Source organism: Eptatretus burgeri, chromosome 15, assembly GCF_056783735.1.
Source record: "Eptatretus burgeri isolate ZD-2024b chromosome 15, Ebu_testis_v1, whole genome shotgun sequence".
In the NCBI taxonomy this organism is placed as follows: domain Eukaryota; kingdom Metazoa; phylum Chordata; class Myxini; order Myxiniformes; family Myxinidae; genus Eptatretus; species Eptatretus burgeri.
The window spans coordinates 25,600,732-25,619,595 of record NC_140975.1 but is presented as its reverse complement, the minus strand read 5'-3'; the positions used below and the strand labels follow the sequence as shown (position 1 = coordinate 25,619,595).

The window sequence follows — 18,864 nt, the reverse complement described above, 5'->3', positions numbered from 1 at the left end:
ATCCCCTGATCTGTGCTTTTCCACAATTTCATCCTGGAGGTCTTCTGAAAGTTCCTTGGTGCTCATGGTTGAGTCTTTATTGTGAAATGCCCTACCAGCAGAGGAAACCTACAAGAACAGCTGATTACCTCCACCACCAAAGGTGAAGGAGGTTATGTTTTCACCCTTTTCTGTCTGTTTGTCTGTTTGTTTGTGTACAGAATATCAAAAAATTGTGAAAGGATCCGGATGAAATTTTGTGCAGAGCTTCGTTGTGTGACAAGGACGAACGGATTATATTTTGGTGAAGATCCGGATCTGACTACGATAATTTTAAAAGTGATTTTTCACCATTGAGAGATAGGTCCAAAAACGATATATAGCACGATATCTCAAAAAGTTATGGACGGATTCGGATGAAACTTGGTGGACACGTTGGGTGTCTGACAAGGACGAATTGATTCGATTTTGGTGAAGATCCGAATCCGGATCTGGTTACGAGAATTATTTCTTTTTTAGAAGTGATTCTTCACCATTGAGAAATAGGGCCAAAAACGATATCGTACTGTATAGCATGATATTTCAAAAATGTATTGGGCCCGATATGTTCTCGTGGATCAGGCATTACGTGGCCGAGATATGCGCTCCACCGAGTGCCTTTCTAGTTCTATCCTGAAATAATCAGTACCACTACAATTAAACACAGGTGGAGGCCAATTAACTTGGTGTGTGATTTTGAAGGTGATTGGTTACACCTGAGCTAATTACCTCCACCACCAAAGTTGAAGAAGGTTATGTTTTCACCCCTTTGTCTGTTTGTGGACAGGATATCTCAAAAAGTTGTGGACGGATCCAGAAGAAATTTTGTGGACAGGTTCGTGTGTGACAAGGACGAACTGAATCGATTTTGGTGAAGATCTGGATCCGGATCCGACTTCGAGAATTTTTTAAGTGATTCTTCACCATTGACCCGGTGTGTACACCGGTCAGAATAGGTACACCGTATCCCTGCGTGTCGTAAAAGGCGACTAAAAGGGTTGGCGTCAGGAAGGGCATCCGGCCATAAAAACATCGCCTCAAAAGGAAACCATGATGAGTACAACTGATGGGCAGGGTACAGCCCGAAGTACCCCGTGGGGGTCCTCACCCCCTCTCGTTAAAACTCAAGGTGGGGAATCCGATCGAAGCAAGGGAGGAAATTTTTCCATTTATGATGACCAATCGTCTGATGCCCCACGTGGAGATCGGTTTCTGAGGTTTGGCACATGGAATGTAGGGACAATGACAGGGAGATCTGGAGAAGTGGTTGAAACATTGGTCAGAAGAAGAGTGGACATATGTTGTGTGCAGGAGACACGGTGGAAGGGAAGTGGTGTGAGAATGGTGAAGGGAAGGCAGGGGCAGAAGTACAAGTTTATGTGGCAAGGGTGCCCGGAAGGCGTGCATGGTGTTGGTGTAATGTTTTCTGAGGAGTTTGTAGACAGTGTAGTGAGTGTGACTAGAGTGACTGAAAGGTTGATGATGGTGAGAATTGTGATCGGAAATCTCTTGGTGAACGTCATCTCGGGATATGCCCCGCAGGTCGGTCGAAGCGATGAAGAGAAGAACATGTTCTGGTGTGCGATGGAGAAGTTGATGGAAAATGTGAAAGATGAGGAAGTTGTGGTTGGAGGAGACTTGAATGGACATGTGGGAAGGAGTCCAGACAGTTTTGAGGGAGTCCATGGGGGTTATGGATATGGTGTGAGAAATGGAAAAGGTGAAAGGATCTTTGAGTTTGCTGATGGAGCTGATTTGTTGCTCTGTAATACTCAATTCCAGAAAGCGAATAATAAGCTTATTACATACACGTCAGGTGGGTCAGGTGACCATGACTACCTGATGGTGCGTCAGCGAGATAGGGGAAACCTCCGGGACACAAAGGTGATCCCAGGGGAGGAGACTGTTTCGCAGCACCACCTGGTTGTCTGCGATATAAGGGTGAAAGGTGCGCGGAGAATTCGGCGGGTGAAGTACCAACCGAGGATGAAGGTGTGGAGGTTGAAAGAGGCGACAGTGAAGGAAGCATTAAGAGAGAGGCTGAGTATGGTTGAAGATGATGTGGTTGAGCTTGAAAGTGGTTGGATGTCAATGAAAGATAGTCTATTGGGAGCCATTGGTGAGGTATGTGGATGGACAAAAGGACCACCGAGGCACTCGGAAACATGGTGGTGGGATGATGAAGTTGGAAAGACGATTGAAGAGAAGAGGAAGAAGTTCAAGGAATGGCAAAAGGCAAAGGATACGGTGGAAGAAGAGGCTGCACATGAAAGTTATAAGGAAGCCAAGAAGACTGCAAAGAAAGAGGTTGCAAAGGCGCAGGAGGCCCATTGGAAAATGTTTGGAGAACGCTTGGATTCGGAGGAGGGTAAGAGAGGAGGAGGGTATTCAGGATCGCAAAGCAGATAGCGAGAGAGAGATTTGATGTGACGGGGGTGAGTTGCTTGAAGGATGAAGTGGGACAAATTGTTGTGGATTCAGATGGAATTAAAGGAAGATGGAAGAGATATATGGAAAGGCTGTTGAATGTAGAAAATGAATGGGATAGAAACAGAGAGTAACGCAGTTTTAGGACCAGCAGAGAAGATAACTGAGAAGGAAGTTGAGGAAGCTATAAGAGCAATGAAGAGTAGAAAAGCAGGAGGGCCGACGGGAGTTGTGGGAGATATGTTGAAGGCAGCGGGAAGTTGGGGTGTGAAGAGCATGACAGGGATCTGTAATGTGGTGGTGAAAGAAGGCCGCATTCCAGTGGATTGGGAACTGAGTACCCTCATCCCTCTGTACAAGGGGAAAGGTGACCCTCTGGACTGTGGCTCCTATAGAGCAATAAAGTTATTGGAGCATGGAATGAAGGTATTGGAAAGGGTGTTGGGGAAGAGGATAAGGAAGAAGGTAAAGATTGATGAAATGCAGTTTGGATTTATGCCAGGAAGAGGAACGACAGATGCAATTTTTATTGTAAGGCAGTTGCAGGAGAAGTACATGGAGAAGAGGAAGAAGTTGTTTTTTGGGTTTGTTGATCTGGAGAAAGCATTTGATAGGGTCCCACGTGAAGTAATGGCATGGGCATTGAGGAAGTTAGGAGTGGAGGAATGGTTGATCAGAGTAGTGATGGCCATGTACGAGAGAGCACGCACAGCTGTAAGGACGAAGGATGGGAACAGTGGTGAGTTTGAGGTGAGGGTAGGAGTGCACCAGGGGTTGGTACTAAGTCCACTTCTATTTGTAGTTGTGATGGAGATGCTGGCTCGGAGGGTAAAGGAGGGTTTACCGTGGGAGCTGCTGTATGCAGATGATCTGGTGTTGATTGCAGAGAGTATGGATGGACTGAAGGAGAGGATGAACAAGTGGAAGGAATGTATGGAGGCAAAAGGTTTGAAGGTGAATATCGGAAAGACGAAGGTGATGGAAAGTGGTAAAGCATGTGGTGAGGTGGAAAGGACTGGGAAGTGGCCGTGTGCTGTGTGCAGGAAGGGTGTCGGAGTGAACTCCATTCAGTGTACAATGTGTGCTGAATGGGTTCATCGAAAATGTAGTGGGGTGAGAGGGTCATTAACCAGTGTGGCAGCTACATTCAAGTGTAAGGTGTGCATAGAGGGAGCTGCAGATGAAGGAATTGTAGAGTTGGATCTTGGAGATGGTGTGAAGCTGGAAGGGGTGAAAACATTTTGCTATCTCGGAGACATGCTGAATGGAGAAGGTGGATCAGACTCTTCGACGGTTGCTAGAGTGAGATGTGCATGGAAGAAGTTTTGCGAACTGAGTGGCGTGCTGACAAAGAGGGGAGTGTCGTTGAAGCTGAAGGGAAAGGTGTATGCTGCATGCGTGAGGAGTACGATGATTTATGGGAGTGAGACATGGGTACTGAACATGGAGCAGCAACAAAGGCTGGAAAGGGTGGAAATGCGAATGGTTCGGTGGATGTGTGGAGTATCGTTGAGAGAGAGGAAGACAAATGATGACTTGCGGAAGATGATGGGAATAGTCTGTGATGGAGGTTGTGAAGAGAAACAGGTTGAGATGGTTGGGTCATGTGTTGAGGAAGGATGAAAGTGACTGGGTGAGAGGAGTGTTGGAAATGAGTCTAGTCGGAAGTCGAGGACGGGAAAGACCGAGAAAAACTTGGCTAAATGTGGTGGAAGAGGAAATGTGGGCAAGGGGATTAAGAAGGGGAGATGCAGAAAACAGGGTAAAGTGGAGAAGATTGTCATGGGGCCCGCAAGGCTAACCCCTGCTTTAGCGGGGAAAATGGCCTTTAAATGCTTGTGTGTGTGTGTGTGTGTGTGTGTGTGTGTGTGTGTGTGTGTGTGTGTATTCTTCACCATTGAGAGAGGGCCAAAAATAGTATAGAGCAGGATATCTCAAAAAAGTGATGGACAGATTCAGACGAAAGTTGGTGGACAGGCTGGGTGTGTTGCAAGGAAGAATTGATTCGATTTTGGTGAAGATCCGAATCCGGTTCTGGATACGAGAACTATTTAATTTTTTAAGTGATTCTTCACCATTGAGAGATCGGGCCAAAAACGATATAGTACTAGATGGCATGATATTACAAAAATGTATTGGTCCCGATATGTTCTAGTGGATCAGGCATTACGTGGTGGAGGTATGCGCTCCGAGTGCCCTTCTAGTTTGCAATTGTTGTTATAAGGGGGGTGGACACATTTCCAATCAAGATATTCTCGTTTAGTATTTTTAATTAATTTTCTGAAATTTGTAGAATTTTTCACTTGGAAGTTGTGGGTTACGATGTGTAAATAAAGGTGGAAAAAAGTATGATTTAATGCATTTTAATTAGAGGCCATAAGGCAAGAAAAGGTGAAAATTTTGAAAGAGGGTGTAGACTTTCTGTAGGCACTGGATTTGACGTCATGTCGACCGATATGCCTCTGCCTCCATTAAGTCTTTGCTTCCTTTAACTTTGACTTAAACCATCAAGACCACTTGATCTCAATATGTCATCTGCAGATGAGTATCATGGTACACGTCCTTATTTTCAATCAAATCCCATAGCCAATGGTATCACATTAACATGAATTTTAATGTGATATCTGACACTTCACCTTTCAGTATCCATCAAGTAACAAGTAATCCATCAAGGATGGACAGGATTGGATGCACTGACAGAGGTTTGCACATACTTGTACAAAGTTTGATTTAAATCCCTTCAGCTGTTTTCAAGCATCACATTTTAGCCTGACATGACCTCTGACCTCTTGATGCCAAAATTTATATCAGTTCATCATTGCATAACAATATATTGCGACAATTTTAGAAATGTACCCCACGGGAGAGCACATATGTACAAGTAAGAGTCCTGAGAATGAGTTATTTCATTATTTTATGTGGTCGGTAGATCTCTGCACCTTATCTAAGGATTTGGGAGAAAAAAATGCGTTGTTCATTTGTGTATCCCAGTGTGATGTCTTCCCTCACCTCACCCCCCCCCCCTCCACCACCTCTGCTACTTTCAGTCTCTGCACTCAATCCACCATCGGTCCGTTCCAACAATCCCCCTCTGCTCTCCTCAATCCACCAGTAATCCACTTCGTGCTTCAAAAACCCCTCTTTTATCCTGCTGGTCTTTCCCTCAACCCTGCAGGTTTATTCACCTCCTTCGGTGCATAAGGCCATAAGGCAAGAAAAGGTGAAAATTTTGAAAGAGGGTGTAGACTTTCTCTAGGCACTGGATTTGACGTCATGTCGACCGATATGCCTCTGCCTCCATTAAGTCTTTGCTTCCTTTAACTTTCACCTCCTTTGTGTCAGGTCAGGTGAGATCTGTGACCTGCTACAGGTACCATGTAAACCTGTACTAACCTGTTCCATGTTCGGGTTGTCGGCGACTAAACCGTCTCCCCCACCAGGTTTTCTGGTGAGGAGGGTGTTTGGACATGGACACCCAGCACGATCAAAAAAAAAACCTGTCAAAGGGCGGAGGAGCTCCTTGTGAGCCAACGGCCATCCATATCGAGTGCCCAACTGTGACTGCGGACGTCCTCCTGCAGTTGGGTTACTTTTTTATTAAGAGGTTGGTGGCAGGATTTGCACTCCGGCCACCGTAAAACCCTTCATTCCGCAAAACGCAAAAACACAAAAAAATCTGAAAACCCACTCCGTGGGAGTACCTCCTGTGCAGCTTCCCTTCGCAGGGCAGCTCACCGGATGACGAGATTGGGGCAAAGCCTTCAGGACCCCCAATCTTTGATGATAGGAGGGAAACCACGGGGTAACATCCCTGGGTCAGATTGCGGGAGAGTGTGTCGGAGTGGTGCTGAGGTGTCATCCACCAGACGGCGGGCTCCTTGGGTTAACCTGAGGCGGTCCCTTCGGGTGGGTGCCTGAAATGTCCTATCCCTAAGAGAGGATGATCACCTGTCTCTGTTATCATCTGAGCTCTAGCGTTTGGACATCGGGATTGCAGCTCTCTGAGGTTCGGAGACCGGATTGCGGCGAGATAATGGTGGGTGGTTACACCTACTATTGGTCTAGTCGCTCTGATGGTTACCATACCCAAGGAGTTGCTGAAGCTGTGTCCAATAAGCTGACCCCAATGATAATTGAGGTAACACCGGTCAACGAGCGTATTATGAGATTAAGGATTCGTCACTCCTTAGGTATCATTTCCCTGGTCTCTGTTTATGCTCCGACTGAGGCGAGTGATCTCACCGTGAAGGATGCATTCCACGCCGCGCTCGAGTCTGTGGTTGATCAGTGTCCCAGACGAGATACACTTCTCGTCTTGGGGGATTTCAATGCATCGACTGGAACTGATAGGGATGGTTATGAGGTGTGTGTTGGTCCCCATGGGTCAGGAACTATGAACCAGAATAGCACTAAGTTCCTTGACTTTGCAAGAAGTCATGGACTGAGGGTGGCTGGTTCATGGTTTCAGCGCCCACAAGCTCATCGCTGGACTTGGTATTCCAACGCTGGCGGTGTGGCAAAGGAGATTGACCATGTCCTCATTGACAGTCGTTGGAGGATGATCCAGAACTGCAGGGTCTACCGGAGTGCTCAGTTCCTCAATACTGACCACAGGCTTGTTGTAGCAACTCTAAAGCTGCACCTTAAATCCTGGAGAATGGTACCATCCCAGCCTAGGCTGGATGTTGGCAAGCTCAGGGATGAGAGAGTAGCTGAGGAGTTTGCGAACAGGCTGAGTGGACAATTGGGGGGTCTGGATGCTTTGGGGGGTCCTGAAGAGTTGTGGAGTGCCTTCAAGACCACCGTCCTTGATGTTGCCGGTGGATGTCTTGGAACTCACCGTAGGGCAAAGAAGAATTTTTGTCTCTCAAGGGACACTGGATACCATTGACCAGAGTCGCATGGCCAGGCTGAATGGCAGAGCTGAGCTGTTCAGGGAGCTGAGGCGTAAAACTGTACATGCACTGAGGGTGGACAAGGAGGCCTACAGTATGTGCGAGGAATCTGTGAGGGGGTTGAGCATCACCTGTGGACAGGTGATTCTCTTCCCGCTTACAGGGGAATTCGCGCATTGCGTTCATCTAAGCCCATCCCTCGGAGCACTGCAGTTAGAGCAGAGAGTGGTAGTCTCTTGACAGAGGAATCAGAAGTGAAGGCCCGCTGGGCCGGTTACTTTGAGCGGTTGTACCAGGCTGATCCCCCAGCTGTCGAGTTGGACATGAAGGGTGTTACAATCCCTGTTGCTGACCCTCGAATAAACTGTGGTCCACCTTCGCTTGTGGAAACACGGGCTGCGGTGAACCGGTTGAAACGGGGCAAAGCTCCAGGGATCTGTGGCATCCATGTTGAACTTCTCAAGGCTGGTGGAAATGCTGCACTCGTGTCGTTGCATGCAGTTTTGTGCTCTGCCTGGAACACAGGCATCATCCCAACTGATTGGAAGAGGGGCCTTGTTGTTCCTCTCTGGAAAGGGAAGGGTGATCGCCAAGACTGCAAAAACTACCGAGGGGTGACGCTGCTCTCAGTGCCGGGCAAGGTCTTTGCTCGGATAATTCTTGATAGGGTTCGCCACCATCTGCTTGAGCACCAGCGTCCAGAGCAGTCAGGCTTAACACCAAAGAGGTCACACCAAAATTGACCGTATCCTTGCTCTTCGTGTCCTCACCGAACGCAGACGAGAGTTTCGGCAGGGGCTGCTTGCAGCCTATGTTGATCTCTGTAAAGCGTTCGATTCAGTGAATCGGGATGTCCTCTGGAGGATTCTTGGTCTTCGTGGGGTGCCACCAAAACTGATCGATCTGATGTCTGAACTCTACTCTGGTACTGAGAGTGCTGTGAAGTGTGGTGGTACCATCTGACTTATTTCCAGTTGTTACTGGAGTTCATCAGGGGTGTGTACTGGCCCCCGCACATTTCAGCACTTGTATGGACTGGATTTTAGAGAGGATGTCGGAGAGATCAAGCTACGGTGCATCGTTTGGGAATGTCAAGATCTCGGACCTTGATTTTGCAGATTGTGCAGTCATCTTTGCGGAGACTTTAGATATCCTTTTGGGGGCCCTCGAGATGCTGAATGAGGAGTCAAGAGCCACTGGGATTACGGGTTTCTTGGGTCAAAACTAAGATCCAGGCTTTCGGTGACATCTTGGATGCTGCTGTCCTGTCTGTGTCCGTTTGTGGTGAGGATGTTGAGGTCGTGGAGAGATTCACTTACCTAGGCAGTGATATTCATGTCTCTGCTGGCTGTGAGTCAGAGGTCAATAGACGTCTGGGTCGGGCCTGGGGTGTCATGGATTCACTGGATCATGGGGTGGGCGCTGCCGGTTCCTGTGCGGGAGGACGAAAGTCCGAGTCTTCAGGTCCTTGGTACTTCCAGTCTTGCTCTATGGATGCGAGACTTGGACTCTGACCAAGGATCTGAGACGGAGACTTAATTCCTTTGGTACCAGGTCTCTTCGGAGAATCCTTGGCTATCGCTGGTCGGATTTTGTGTCCAATGAGCGGTTTCTGAGAGAGACTAGGATGAGATTTGTTACCTGCATAGTCCGTGAGCGTCAGTTGCGGCTGTATGGACATGTGGCTCGTTTTCCTGACGCTGATCCTGCTCACCAGATTCTCTCTGTGAGGGAGTTTCATGAGTGGAGGAGGCCAGTGGGCCGATCACGTTCCTCATGGTTGCAGCAAGTTGACCATCATCTCAAGGAGATGGGGATGGGCCTGGCAGCTGCCTGGGGGATGGCCAGACGGAGGCCCCTGGAGTACCGGCGGAAAGTGGACGCAGCGACGCGCTGTTCTGGCACATGCTCCCATACCTGACCTGACCTTCGGTGCATCTATGTTCCTCACCACTCAAATCCAGTTATTCTTTTATTGGTCCCAATTAACCATCCATTGATTTGATTATTCACTCCCTTATTATTCACCATCTGTTCATTTCTCCTTCACCATTAGAGAAGATTAATCCTTCATGCCGATCGGATTACTCTCGACCATTTTTCTTTCCTGCACTTCCCACATTCTTCCTTCCCTGCACTTCCACATTCGTCATGCGGGACAATGTTTCTCTTGTACAAAATAAAGTACAACGCATCTCACATATATGACACAGTACGCATTGTACAATGGAACGTTTGTGTGTGAGAGAAGAATCAGGAGCTCTTGTCGCTGCCTTGGGCACGTGAAAGGAGGGGTGCAGGCTCACATGGCCGTCAACACACATTGATGTGGAATTTTCCACCGCTGGCGCTGCATCCTGCCCCCACCCCATCGGACACACATCAATGAGGAAGATGCTCACATGATGTTTAATCCCTTGAAACCTCTCCCAGTCAAAGCTGCTTTAAGAAATGAAACACAAATGCGTTGGAGGCTGCTGTTGACACCCTGGGAGCTGCTGCTGTTGATGCTCTTGGAGCTGCCGAAGATGCAGTTGACACCATGGGGGGGGGTTTTGTGGAGGCTCCAGGGACCGCTGTTTATCAATATTCCAGAGACAGAATGCGAGGAACGTTTGAGTCTGTTGTTTACATCCTGGGGCTTGTTGTTGATGCACGAAGGGTGCCGCGAGTGTCTCAGACTGCCTGTTCGAGATTGTCTGCTGGAGGGCTGGTTGCGCTGGGACACGAGCAATGCGAGGACCAGAAGTGAGCGGCCCATTACCGAGGAGTGTGTTGCAGTTCCCGGGGTGTCACACAGCTCCATAGACACACACTTCTGACACTCCACCATCCATCTTTCCCATCCCAACACCCACCCCTCCCCCCTCACAATGTTTGGCCCGACGTAACCCCGCATGGTTTCCTGAGGTAAGAGAGGAAATGCCCCCACACTCCATTCTGCTTCTTTCTACTCAGTTCTTCTTGTCTCTTCTTCCCAGATTAAATGACGGTCATATTGTTGTTGATTCGGTAGCGCTTAACAGCACTGCCGTCTCAGGGGTTATATCGCCGGCTGGTTTGGCACACGTCTCGGGTCACGCGCCTAAGATCAAGATACCAAGGTACCCCTCCCTGTGCCTTGCCAGTTGGGGATATACCCCCGGCTACAGACTGGGTTTGATCAAAGACCGAGCGAAGTCTGCCGCAATCCGTAGCCAGTTGGTTTTAAATACAAATCAAGCAATTGTTCTTCAGCGCGACACGAATAAATTCAGGGCGGCAAATTTCGTATGAATCAGCCAGATTTACTGGGGAAACATCGGGAAAAAGGACACAAGGAACGGATTCACAATAACGTTATAATTCATCTCTCACCCGCTCTAATCTAGGGAGCTACGGATATGGGTTTCGCAGGGGGGCCCTAACAAAATAAGCCTTAGGCCTGGACAACAAGCATACAAGACACGGAGTAGTTGGTGGTGCCTCATGGACGAGAGGAAAGGTATTGAAGGCACGAATGCGACTCGTGACAAGCCGATGTCGCCGGATTCGAGCGCCCAGACCGAGCATGCAGCATGGCAAAATGGCGGCGACGTACTCCTATCGACACAGCTCACGCACGCAGCCTCGGTGCGTCCAGCCCCTGTGAGGTCGACGGCACAAGAGCGAAAGATCTATGGTGTGTTCCAGCTGGTTCTTCACAAGGTCCAGTATGCAAATCCAGGCCTAGCCCGTACACCACATTAGGCCAAATCTGGGTGTTGGACTCTGCAGGTGGATCGATGGGATGAAAAGACGTGGTCGAGCTCTGCAAGGAGTAAGGACAGTCAGAGGCTTTGTGGTTCGATTCAGGATGAACCTGGGGATGACCTGAATGCTGGATCCATGGCCAAGGAGGAACAGCTCGTCAAGTCACTCCTCATAAAGCTGATGGCAGACCGGAAAAAGCAGTTCTTCTTGCCTTTCGGGTCGGGCTTTTTCGGACCACTTCCGGGGACATGTGATTGGTCCATGGTTCGAGTTTGCAGCAGCTCTCCACCAATGGGTTGCTGGCACGTCTTGTTGACTGGCTCTGTCAGGGCACTGGCTGGTTAAGAGGGGGGAAGGAAAAAGAAGGCGCCTCTCGGTACACCACCACTGTATGAACACTGGACCGCCTGCTACACCTTCCGACACACATTTAACATCCGATTACCAAACAACCTGGCTAAACATGCATTTAAGGGGGGAACTGGGCAATTTCTATATTTAATAACCCACTAAGGGCCCATTTCTGCAACAATGTCTTTTGTCTAAGTAAGTCTGCCTAAGGGGAATATGTACTTGGGGTAAGTTCGCTCTTCCATTCCTTTTGCTTGAAAATACGTGTTCGGTGTGTGTGTGTGTGTGTGTGTGTGTGTGTGTGTGTGTGTGTGTGTGTGTGTGTGTGTGTGTGTGTGTGTGTGTGTGTGTGTGTGTGTGTGTGTGCTCTACCAGTCGAAAGTTTTAGAACACCCCCATTTTTCAGTTTTTACTGAAATTTAAGCAGTTCAAGTCCATGAATGGAGGATTTTCCCTATGTAAATGTAAATGAATGTTATTAATTTACAGACTGGGTTTGATCTGAATAACCTGAAATAGTACAAAGCTAAGCGATAAACTGCCAGAGGTTAACAAAAACGTTTAGGTTACCAAAAACTGAAAAATAATGTAAATTTCAGAGTTGTTAAAAAAGGCCCTTTTCAGGGAACAAGTAATGGGTGAGCAACAACAAGGAGGACAACAAGGAAATCGAACACAGGTGGAGGCCATTCAGCCCATCATGCCTGTGCGAAGACCACACCAACCCAAGATCCAACAAAGAAAATGCAAAAAAAAACATTTTTTGGGGGGGGGAGGAGGGGGTTGTAATTTTTTTTCTTTCTTTTCTTCCCCTCAGAGAGGGGGCATGGGCTTGGTTAAAATCACACATCAACCACACAATCCCCCTTAACAAGACCCCCACCAACAGCACTCTGCACACAATCACCCATCAATACTCAAACTACCTAAAAGTCTTATCAACATCCCCACACCCCTCTATCTCCATAACTTCCAGGTACCTATCTAATTCTAATTTAAACTTATCTACTTTTTCTGCTGCCACTGCTTTTCCAGGAAGACCATTCCATGCATTAACTACTCTCTGAGTGAAAGTTCCCTGCCTTACCACCGTCTTAACTCTCCTCTTCTTTACTCTCAGGCTATGGCCCCTGGTTCTGTCACTGTCTACTCTGTTGAATAACAGAATAACTTATTTTATCCAGACCTTTCATTATCTTAAACATCTCTATCATATCTCCTCGCAACCACCTCCTTTCTCGTGAATAAAGCCCTGTCTCCTTCAACCGCTCATCATAGCTGAGTTGAGCTCGGCCCGGAATCAATCTAGTAGCCCTACGCTGAACCTTCTCTCTGGCATATATGTCCTTCTGGAACTGTGGTGACCAAAACTGCACACAATATTCTAGATGTGGCCCTCACTAAATTCCTGTACAATGTTAACACCACCTTTTTTGATTTAGAATTGATCCCCCTCCTTATACAGCCTCAAACCAAATTTGCTTTACCGAGAGCTGTCTGGCACTGTGCTGCCTGCTTACCTCCCGTATCTATTACCACCCCACCACGTATCTATTACCACCACGTATCTAATATTACTATTACCACCACGTATCGATTATTACCACGTATCCTTCTCCTGTGAGACACGCTCCAAAATTACCCCTTGCATCCTGTAATCTCTATTTTCATTGTTCTTTCCCATCCCCAACACCTTGCACCTGCTCAGGTTAAATTCCATCTAGCAGTCTTTTGCCAAATACATACAAGTATCAATACTCTCTTGTATCTGTTCACCACCCCCCCCCCCCTGCTATCCACCTTACCTCCAAGCTTTGGGTCGTCTGCAAATTTGGAAAGCTTACTCTTTACCCCATTTTCCAAATTGTTCATGTAAATATTGAATAGCAATGGTCCAAGTTCTGATCCCTGAGGTACCCCACAACTTACATCCTCCCAGCAAGACATCCTCCCACTCACAGCCACTCTTTGCTTCCGATCACGAAGCCAGTTTGCAATCCAATTAGCTACCTGAACAGCCACTCCACAAGCCCTCACTTTGGCTAACAACCTCTGATGTGGTACCTTATCAAATGCCTTCTTCAAGTCTAGATATACTATGTCCACTGCCTTTCCCTCATCCACCCAATCAGACACTGCTTCATCGAACTCTAAAAGATTTATTAAACAGGAACTACCTTTGATAAACCCATGCTGACTACCTTTAATGAGTTTATTTGTTTAAATGGTTCCTCATTTGGTCTTTAATTAATGTCTCCAACACCTTCTTCACAACTGAAGTCAAACAAACAGGTCTGGCGTTTCCCAATTCTTCTCTGGATCCTTTCTTGAATAATGGTGTTACATTTGCTACTCTCCAATCCTCCGGTACCTGTCCTGACTCCAGTGAGCTATTGAAAATATCCGTTAACATCTCGCTTACTTGCTCAGGCACGTCCCTCAATACTCCCAGGTGCATATTATCTGGCCCAGAGCCTCATCTACTCTCAGCTGTTCCTTTACTTCCTCCACTCCAACCTGGATCTTCTGTAAAAGCCCTGCGTCACCTCCGCGATCGATACTCTCAGCTGTTGGCAATTCTCCTGACTGTTCTTGTGTAAAAGTTGAAGAAAATACCTGTTTAATAAGCCTGCCATCTCACTTTCATCACAAACCACTCTCCTGGTACTATTCCTCAATGGGCCCACACTGGTCCCAACCTGTTCTTTTCCCCTGATATACTTAAAGAAAGCCTTGCAATTATGTTTAATATTCTTAGCCATGTCCTTCTCATACTCTCTTTTGGCTTGCCAAGTTATTTTCTTCACTTGCCTCTGTTTACTTCAATAGTGATATAAATATAACTCCAGTCCTGTTATTTTCAGCCTAATAAATGCCTTCTGCTTCTCCTTAATAGCATTCCTTTTCTCACTGCTCAACCACCCTGGTCTCTTTTGACTTCTAGTTTTACACCTCATTGAAATGTACTTACTCTGCACTCGACACATTTGGTCCTTGAAGGTTTCCCATTTTTCTGATGCTGATTGTCCTGTTAGGTCTCCCAATCTCCATCACCCAATTCTCTCCTCCTACCCTCAAAGATTGCCTTCCTGAAATTGAATAGCCTTACCCAACTATCCTGAACTCAAACCCTTAATAGAATCTTTGCACATACAATGTTATGGTCACTTGCTCCAAAATGCTCCCCAACCACCTCCTCCACCATATTGGGATTGTCACTTCAAAGGAGGTCTCGCACTGCACTGCCCTCATGGGCTTATCTACAAACTAGGCTAAAAAGCAATCCTGGACTAAAACTAGGAAATCCTCATCCGCTCTGCCCTTTCCCTGTTCCTGGACCCAATATCCATGGCAAGTTAAAATCCCCCATAATCAATACTATCCCCTTACCACATGCCCTTTTGAATTCTTCATGTATTCCTCCTTCCTCCTCTTCCTTCCCAACTGGAGCCCTATAAAAGCATCCTACCAGTATCTTACTGTTTTTACAATCTCGAATCTCTACCCACACAGAATCCTCAACAATTATTCCTTCCTTAATGCCACCCCTTTCTCTTTATGCAATGCTGTCCTTTACCCAGATTGCTACTCCTCCTCCTATTCTCTCCTTCCAATAACACTGATACACCTTGTAGCCTTCTAATCCTGTCCTCCAGTTACTCTCTTCCTTAAACCATCTCACTCACTGCAACTATATCGTACTACTCGCTATCTACTTTGGCTTCAAGCTCTTCCTCTTATTATTAAAACTTCTGGCATTGATATAGACAATATTTTACTTTTCCCTTCCTGAAATTCTATTTTTCTGCCTGGCCTTACTCATCCCAATTACTTCATCCGTTCCTTCCTTTATAGCTTCCCCACCCTCCGCTGACCTAAAAAAGCCTGAATTCCTTCCTCAATTCCCACTGTAAACCTTGCTGCCCCCTTTCTATTTAATATACAGCCATCATTCTGGAAACACTCCCTTTGTCCCCTAAATGATTCCCACAGCTTCCCAAATGTAAAACCTTCCTCCCTACACCATTCTTACACCCATTGGTTGACGTCTATTGCTCTGCTCATAATTTCTACATAGTTTCCTAATCTTGGGAGGATCCCAGAAAACATGACCTCACAACCCTTTGCTTTCAGCCGCTTCCCCAATATCCTGCATCTATTTTTCAAAACCGCTGAGTAAACTTTCCCTACATCATTCGCACCTTGGTGTACCACAACCAACGTCTTCCTGCCGTGACCCGATACAATATCGTTTACCCTTCCTTCAATGTCGCTAACTCCCGCTCCTTCAAAACTACACAGAATTCTGTGTCTACAATCCTTCCTACAGAATGAAGAATCCACATATTCAATTGTCTCATCAACCACAAAAACTGTCTCTGACACCTCATTTCTACCAATTTCTATTGCAACACCTCCACAACTGCCTGCACCCTCTGTACATACACCACTGCCCGCACCCACTGCACATTCACCGCTGCCTACACCCCCACCACTGCCTGAACCCCCACCACTGCCCGTACCCGCTGTACCTCCACCACTGCCCACACCCAATGCACCTCAGCCACTGCCCGCACCCGCTGCACCTCCGCCACTTCCCTGATGTGTTGCAACTCTGACTTCTGCACTGCCCTGAAACTCTGACTTCTGTAACAGTGTCGGGAAGAACTTCCCAAACAATATTTGATTTCCATTGTAGAAAGAATGCCACGAGTATGTTTGGCTGTAATACCTGCAAAAGGTGGCTACTTTGACGAGTCAAAAATTTAGATTAAATTTTGTTCAACAAAATGATTCCATGATTTCATTTTTATCTGCAATTATTTATTTGTTCTGTGCTTTAATTCTAGAGTACATTGAAACATTAAACTGCTTAAATTTCAGTAAAAACTGGAAAAATGGGGGCATTTTAAAACTTTTGACTGGTAGAGTATATATATATATATATATATATATATATATATATATATATATATATATATATATATATATATCTCTTCTTCTTTCGGCTGCTCCCGTTAGGGGTTGCCACAGCGGATCATCCGTTATGATCCGCATACTGATTTGGCACAGGTTTTACGCCGAATGCCCTTCCTGACGCAACCCTGGTCGCCTCTTACGACACAGGGATAAGGATTTGGTTTCGCCATGATTTCAGGCTACCCTACACCCTCTCATTGCGCGGCCCAGCGCAGAGCTCCCGTCCTCAAGCCCAAGCCTCCGAGTAGCCGGATTACAGGCGCATGCCACTATATATATATATATGAATATATATATATATATATAAATATACAGCGGGCTGCAAAAGTAGGTATACAGTAATGATATACTGGTATAATCCTTACTGTATACCTAATTTGCAGCCCCCAGTATATATATATATATATATATATATATATATATAAATAATCGCAATTTATAACCACTGACTGATTCGTATTAAAGATTGGTACCTTCCGAGTGATGTCGAAAGCTGCAATTTTGTGTGCTGATGGACATTGAAGCTGGTACACTGGAAAAATTCATAGAATCGTCGGACAATATCCAAAAATGAAAACATAAATAAAAGACAAAAAAAAGAAAAAAAATGCAGGTGAGTGACTGCTTAAATTTCAGTAAAAACTGGAAAAATGGGGGCATTTTAAAACTTTTGACTGGTAGAGTATATATATATATATATATATATATATATATATATATATATATATATATATATATATATATATATATATATATATATATATATATATATATATATATATATATCTTCTTCTTTCGGCTGCTCCCGTTAGGGGTTGCCACAGCGGATCATCCGTTATGATCCGCATACTGATTTGGCACAGGTTTTATGCCGAATGCCCTTCCTGACGCAACCCTGGTCACCTCTTACGACACAGGGATAAGGATTGGGTTTCGCCATGATTTCAGGCTACCCTACACCCTCTCATTGCGTATACTGACCTCTGATATCTGATACTGACCTCTGATACTGACCCCTACACCCTCTGATATCCGCATACTGACTGGTGGTATAACCAAGACAATGGGGAAGCATTAAAAAAAAAGTGTCAACTAATTTTCCCACAAAAAAAAGATTTTTTCCCATGATGCACACACCCTTCATATCCCCACCCTCTCCTTCCAATGCAAACAGCAGGAACATCGAACTTTAAAACGATTAAAAAGACCTAAAATCAACAAAAACGCTTCCTTATAATTAATGATTGTGTGTGATTATGGATATTTTATAAGCAACCAAATTATTTCACATTCTGGTTACCCTTCTGTCCACTATTTTACCCACATCCTTTTACCAGGTTTGTGGGAGGATTTGTAGTAGGGCAAAGTTTACACCACGGGGATCTGAGACAGCTGAGACTGCACGATGAGCGTGAGACAGAGAATGAAACGGAATCCTCATTTCTGGAATTTCCTTTCCTGGTTCACATTTACTCCATTCCCAGGAAGAACCACCTTTAAGGGTATCTTGTGGGGAAGTTGCTGTGGTCGGGGATGGTATGGGCATCAAAGAGGAAAAGGGAAGAAAGAGTATGACAGAAAATAGCATTAAGCAGCACTGCAGTTGGAGATGTACACAAGCTGATGAGCACCAGAGGGTAAAACAGTCCTTTACCAGCACGACCAATATAAACAAATGCTCTGCAGCTATACCAGTTCTCTCCGAGCAACTTGTCACTGAGAGCAAGAACATCAAGGTAAAATGGCTGCTCAAACTTTTCACAAAGAAAGGCTGCCCCCTTTTGCTTCTGACTAATGTCAATGTGTCCACATGGGTCAACAGTGCTCAACATCAACGGTTGTCTGACTGTTCGGTGCATGCAATTTTGTCTGCCAGAGAAGTGAAAACTTCAATAGACCTGTCCTAAGGATAGGTCAATTTTACACCCGGAAGTTTCAAAAACTAGACATATCTTGTTGTTGTGTTAAACTATGCTATATGTCAAAAACTTGATATATAGCATAGTTGTTGATTTTCATGCAAAGCAGGTGCAGTGGCCGGTGGTTGCTGGATATTTCTACATGCTCGTACTGGTTATGTTCTCACCCTCACAATCTTTCTTCGAATCGCCAAGGGGACGTGTTGTTTGTTCCAATCAGCCAATCTTAGTGTTGTGCGGCCTACAGTGGGGAGAACAAGTATTTGATACACTGCCGATTTTGCAGGTTTTCCCACTTACAAAGCACGTAGAGATCTGTAATTTTTATCATAGGTACACTTCAACTGTGAAAGATGGAATCTAAAACAAAAATCCTGAAAAATCACATTGCATGATTTTTAAATAATTAATTTGCATTTTATTGCATGAAATAAGTATTTGATACATCAGAAAAACAGAACTTAATATTTGGTACAGAAACCTTTGTTTGCAATTACAGATATCAGACGTTTCCTATAGTTCTTAACCAGGTTTGCACAGAC

The 18,864-nt window shown here is 45.8% G+C and overlaps 1 protein-coding gene across 5 annotated transcripts in view; it reads right to left on the bottom strand.

The window, feature by feature from the left end:
* Nucleotides 1–18,864, bottom strand: part of IBTK (inhibitor of Bruton tyrosine kinase) — a 76,694-nt gene that overhangs the window by 33,956 nt on the left and 23,874 nt on the right. For all 5 annotated transcript variants that reach the window (XR_015051482.1, XM_085855876.1, XM_085855877.1 and 2 more), the window contains one exon: nt 17,738–17,924. Coding sequence is in view for 4 of the 5 variants with exons in the window: in XM_085855876.1 (XP_085712002.1) it covers nt 17,738–17,924 (187 nt within the window). In the remaining variant the exon portion in view is untranslated. The remainder of the gene's footprint in view (nt 1–17,737; nt 17,925–18,864) is intronic.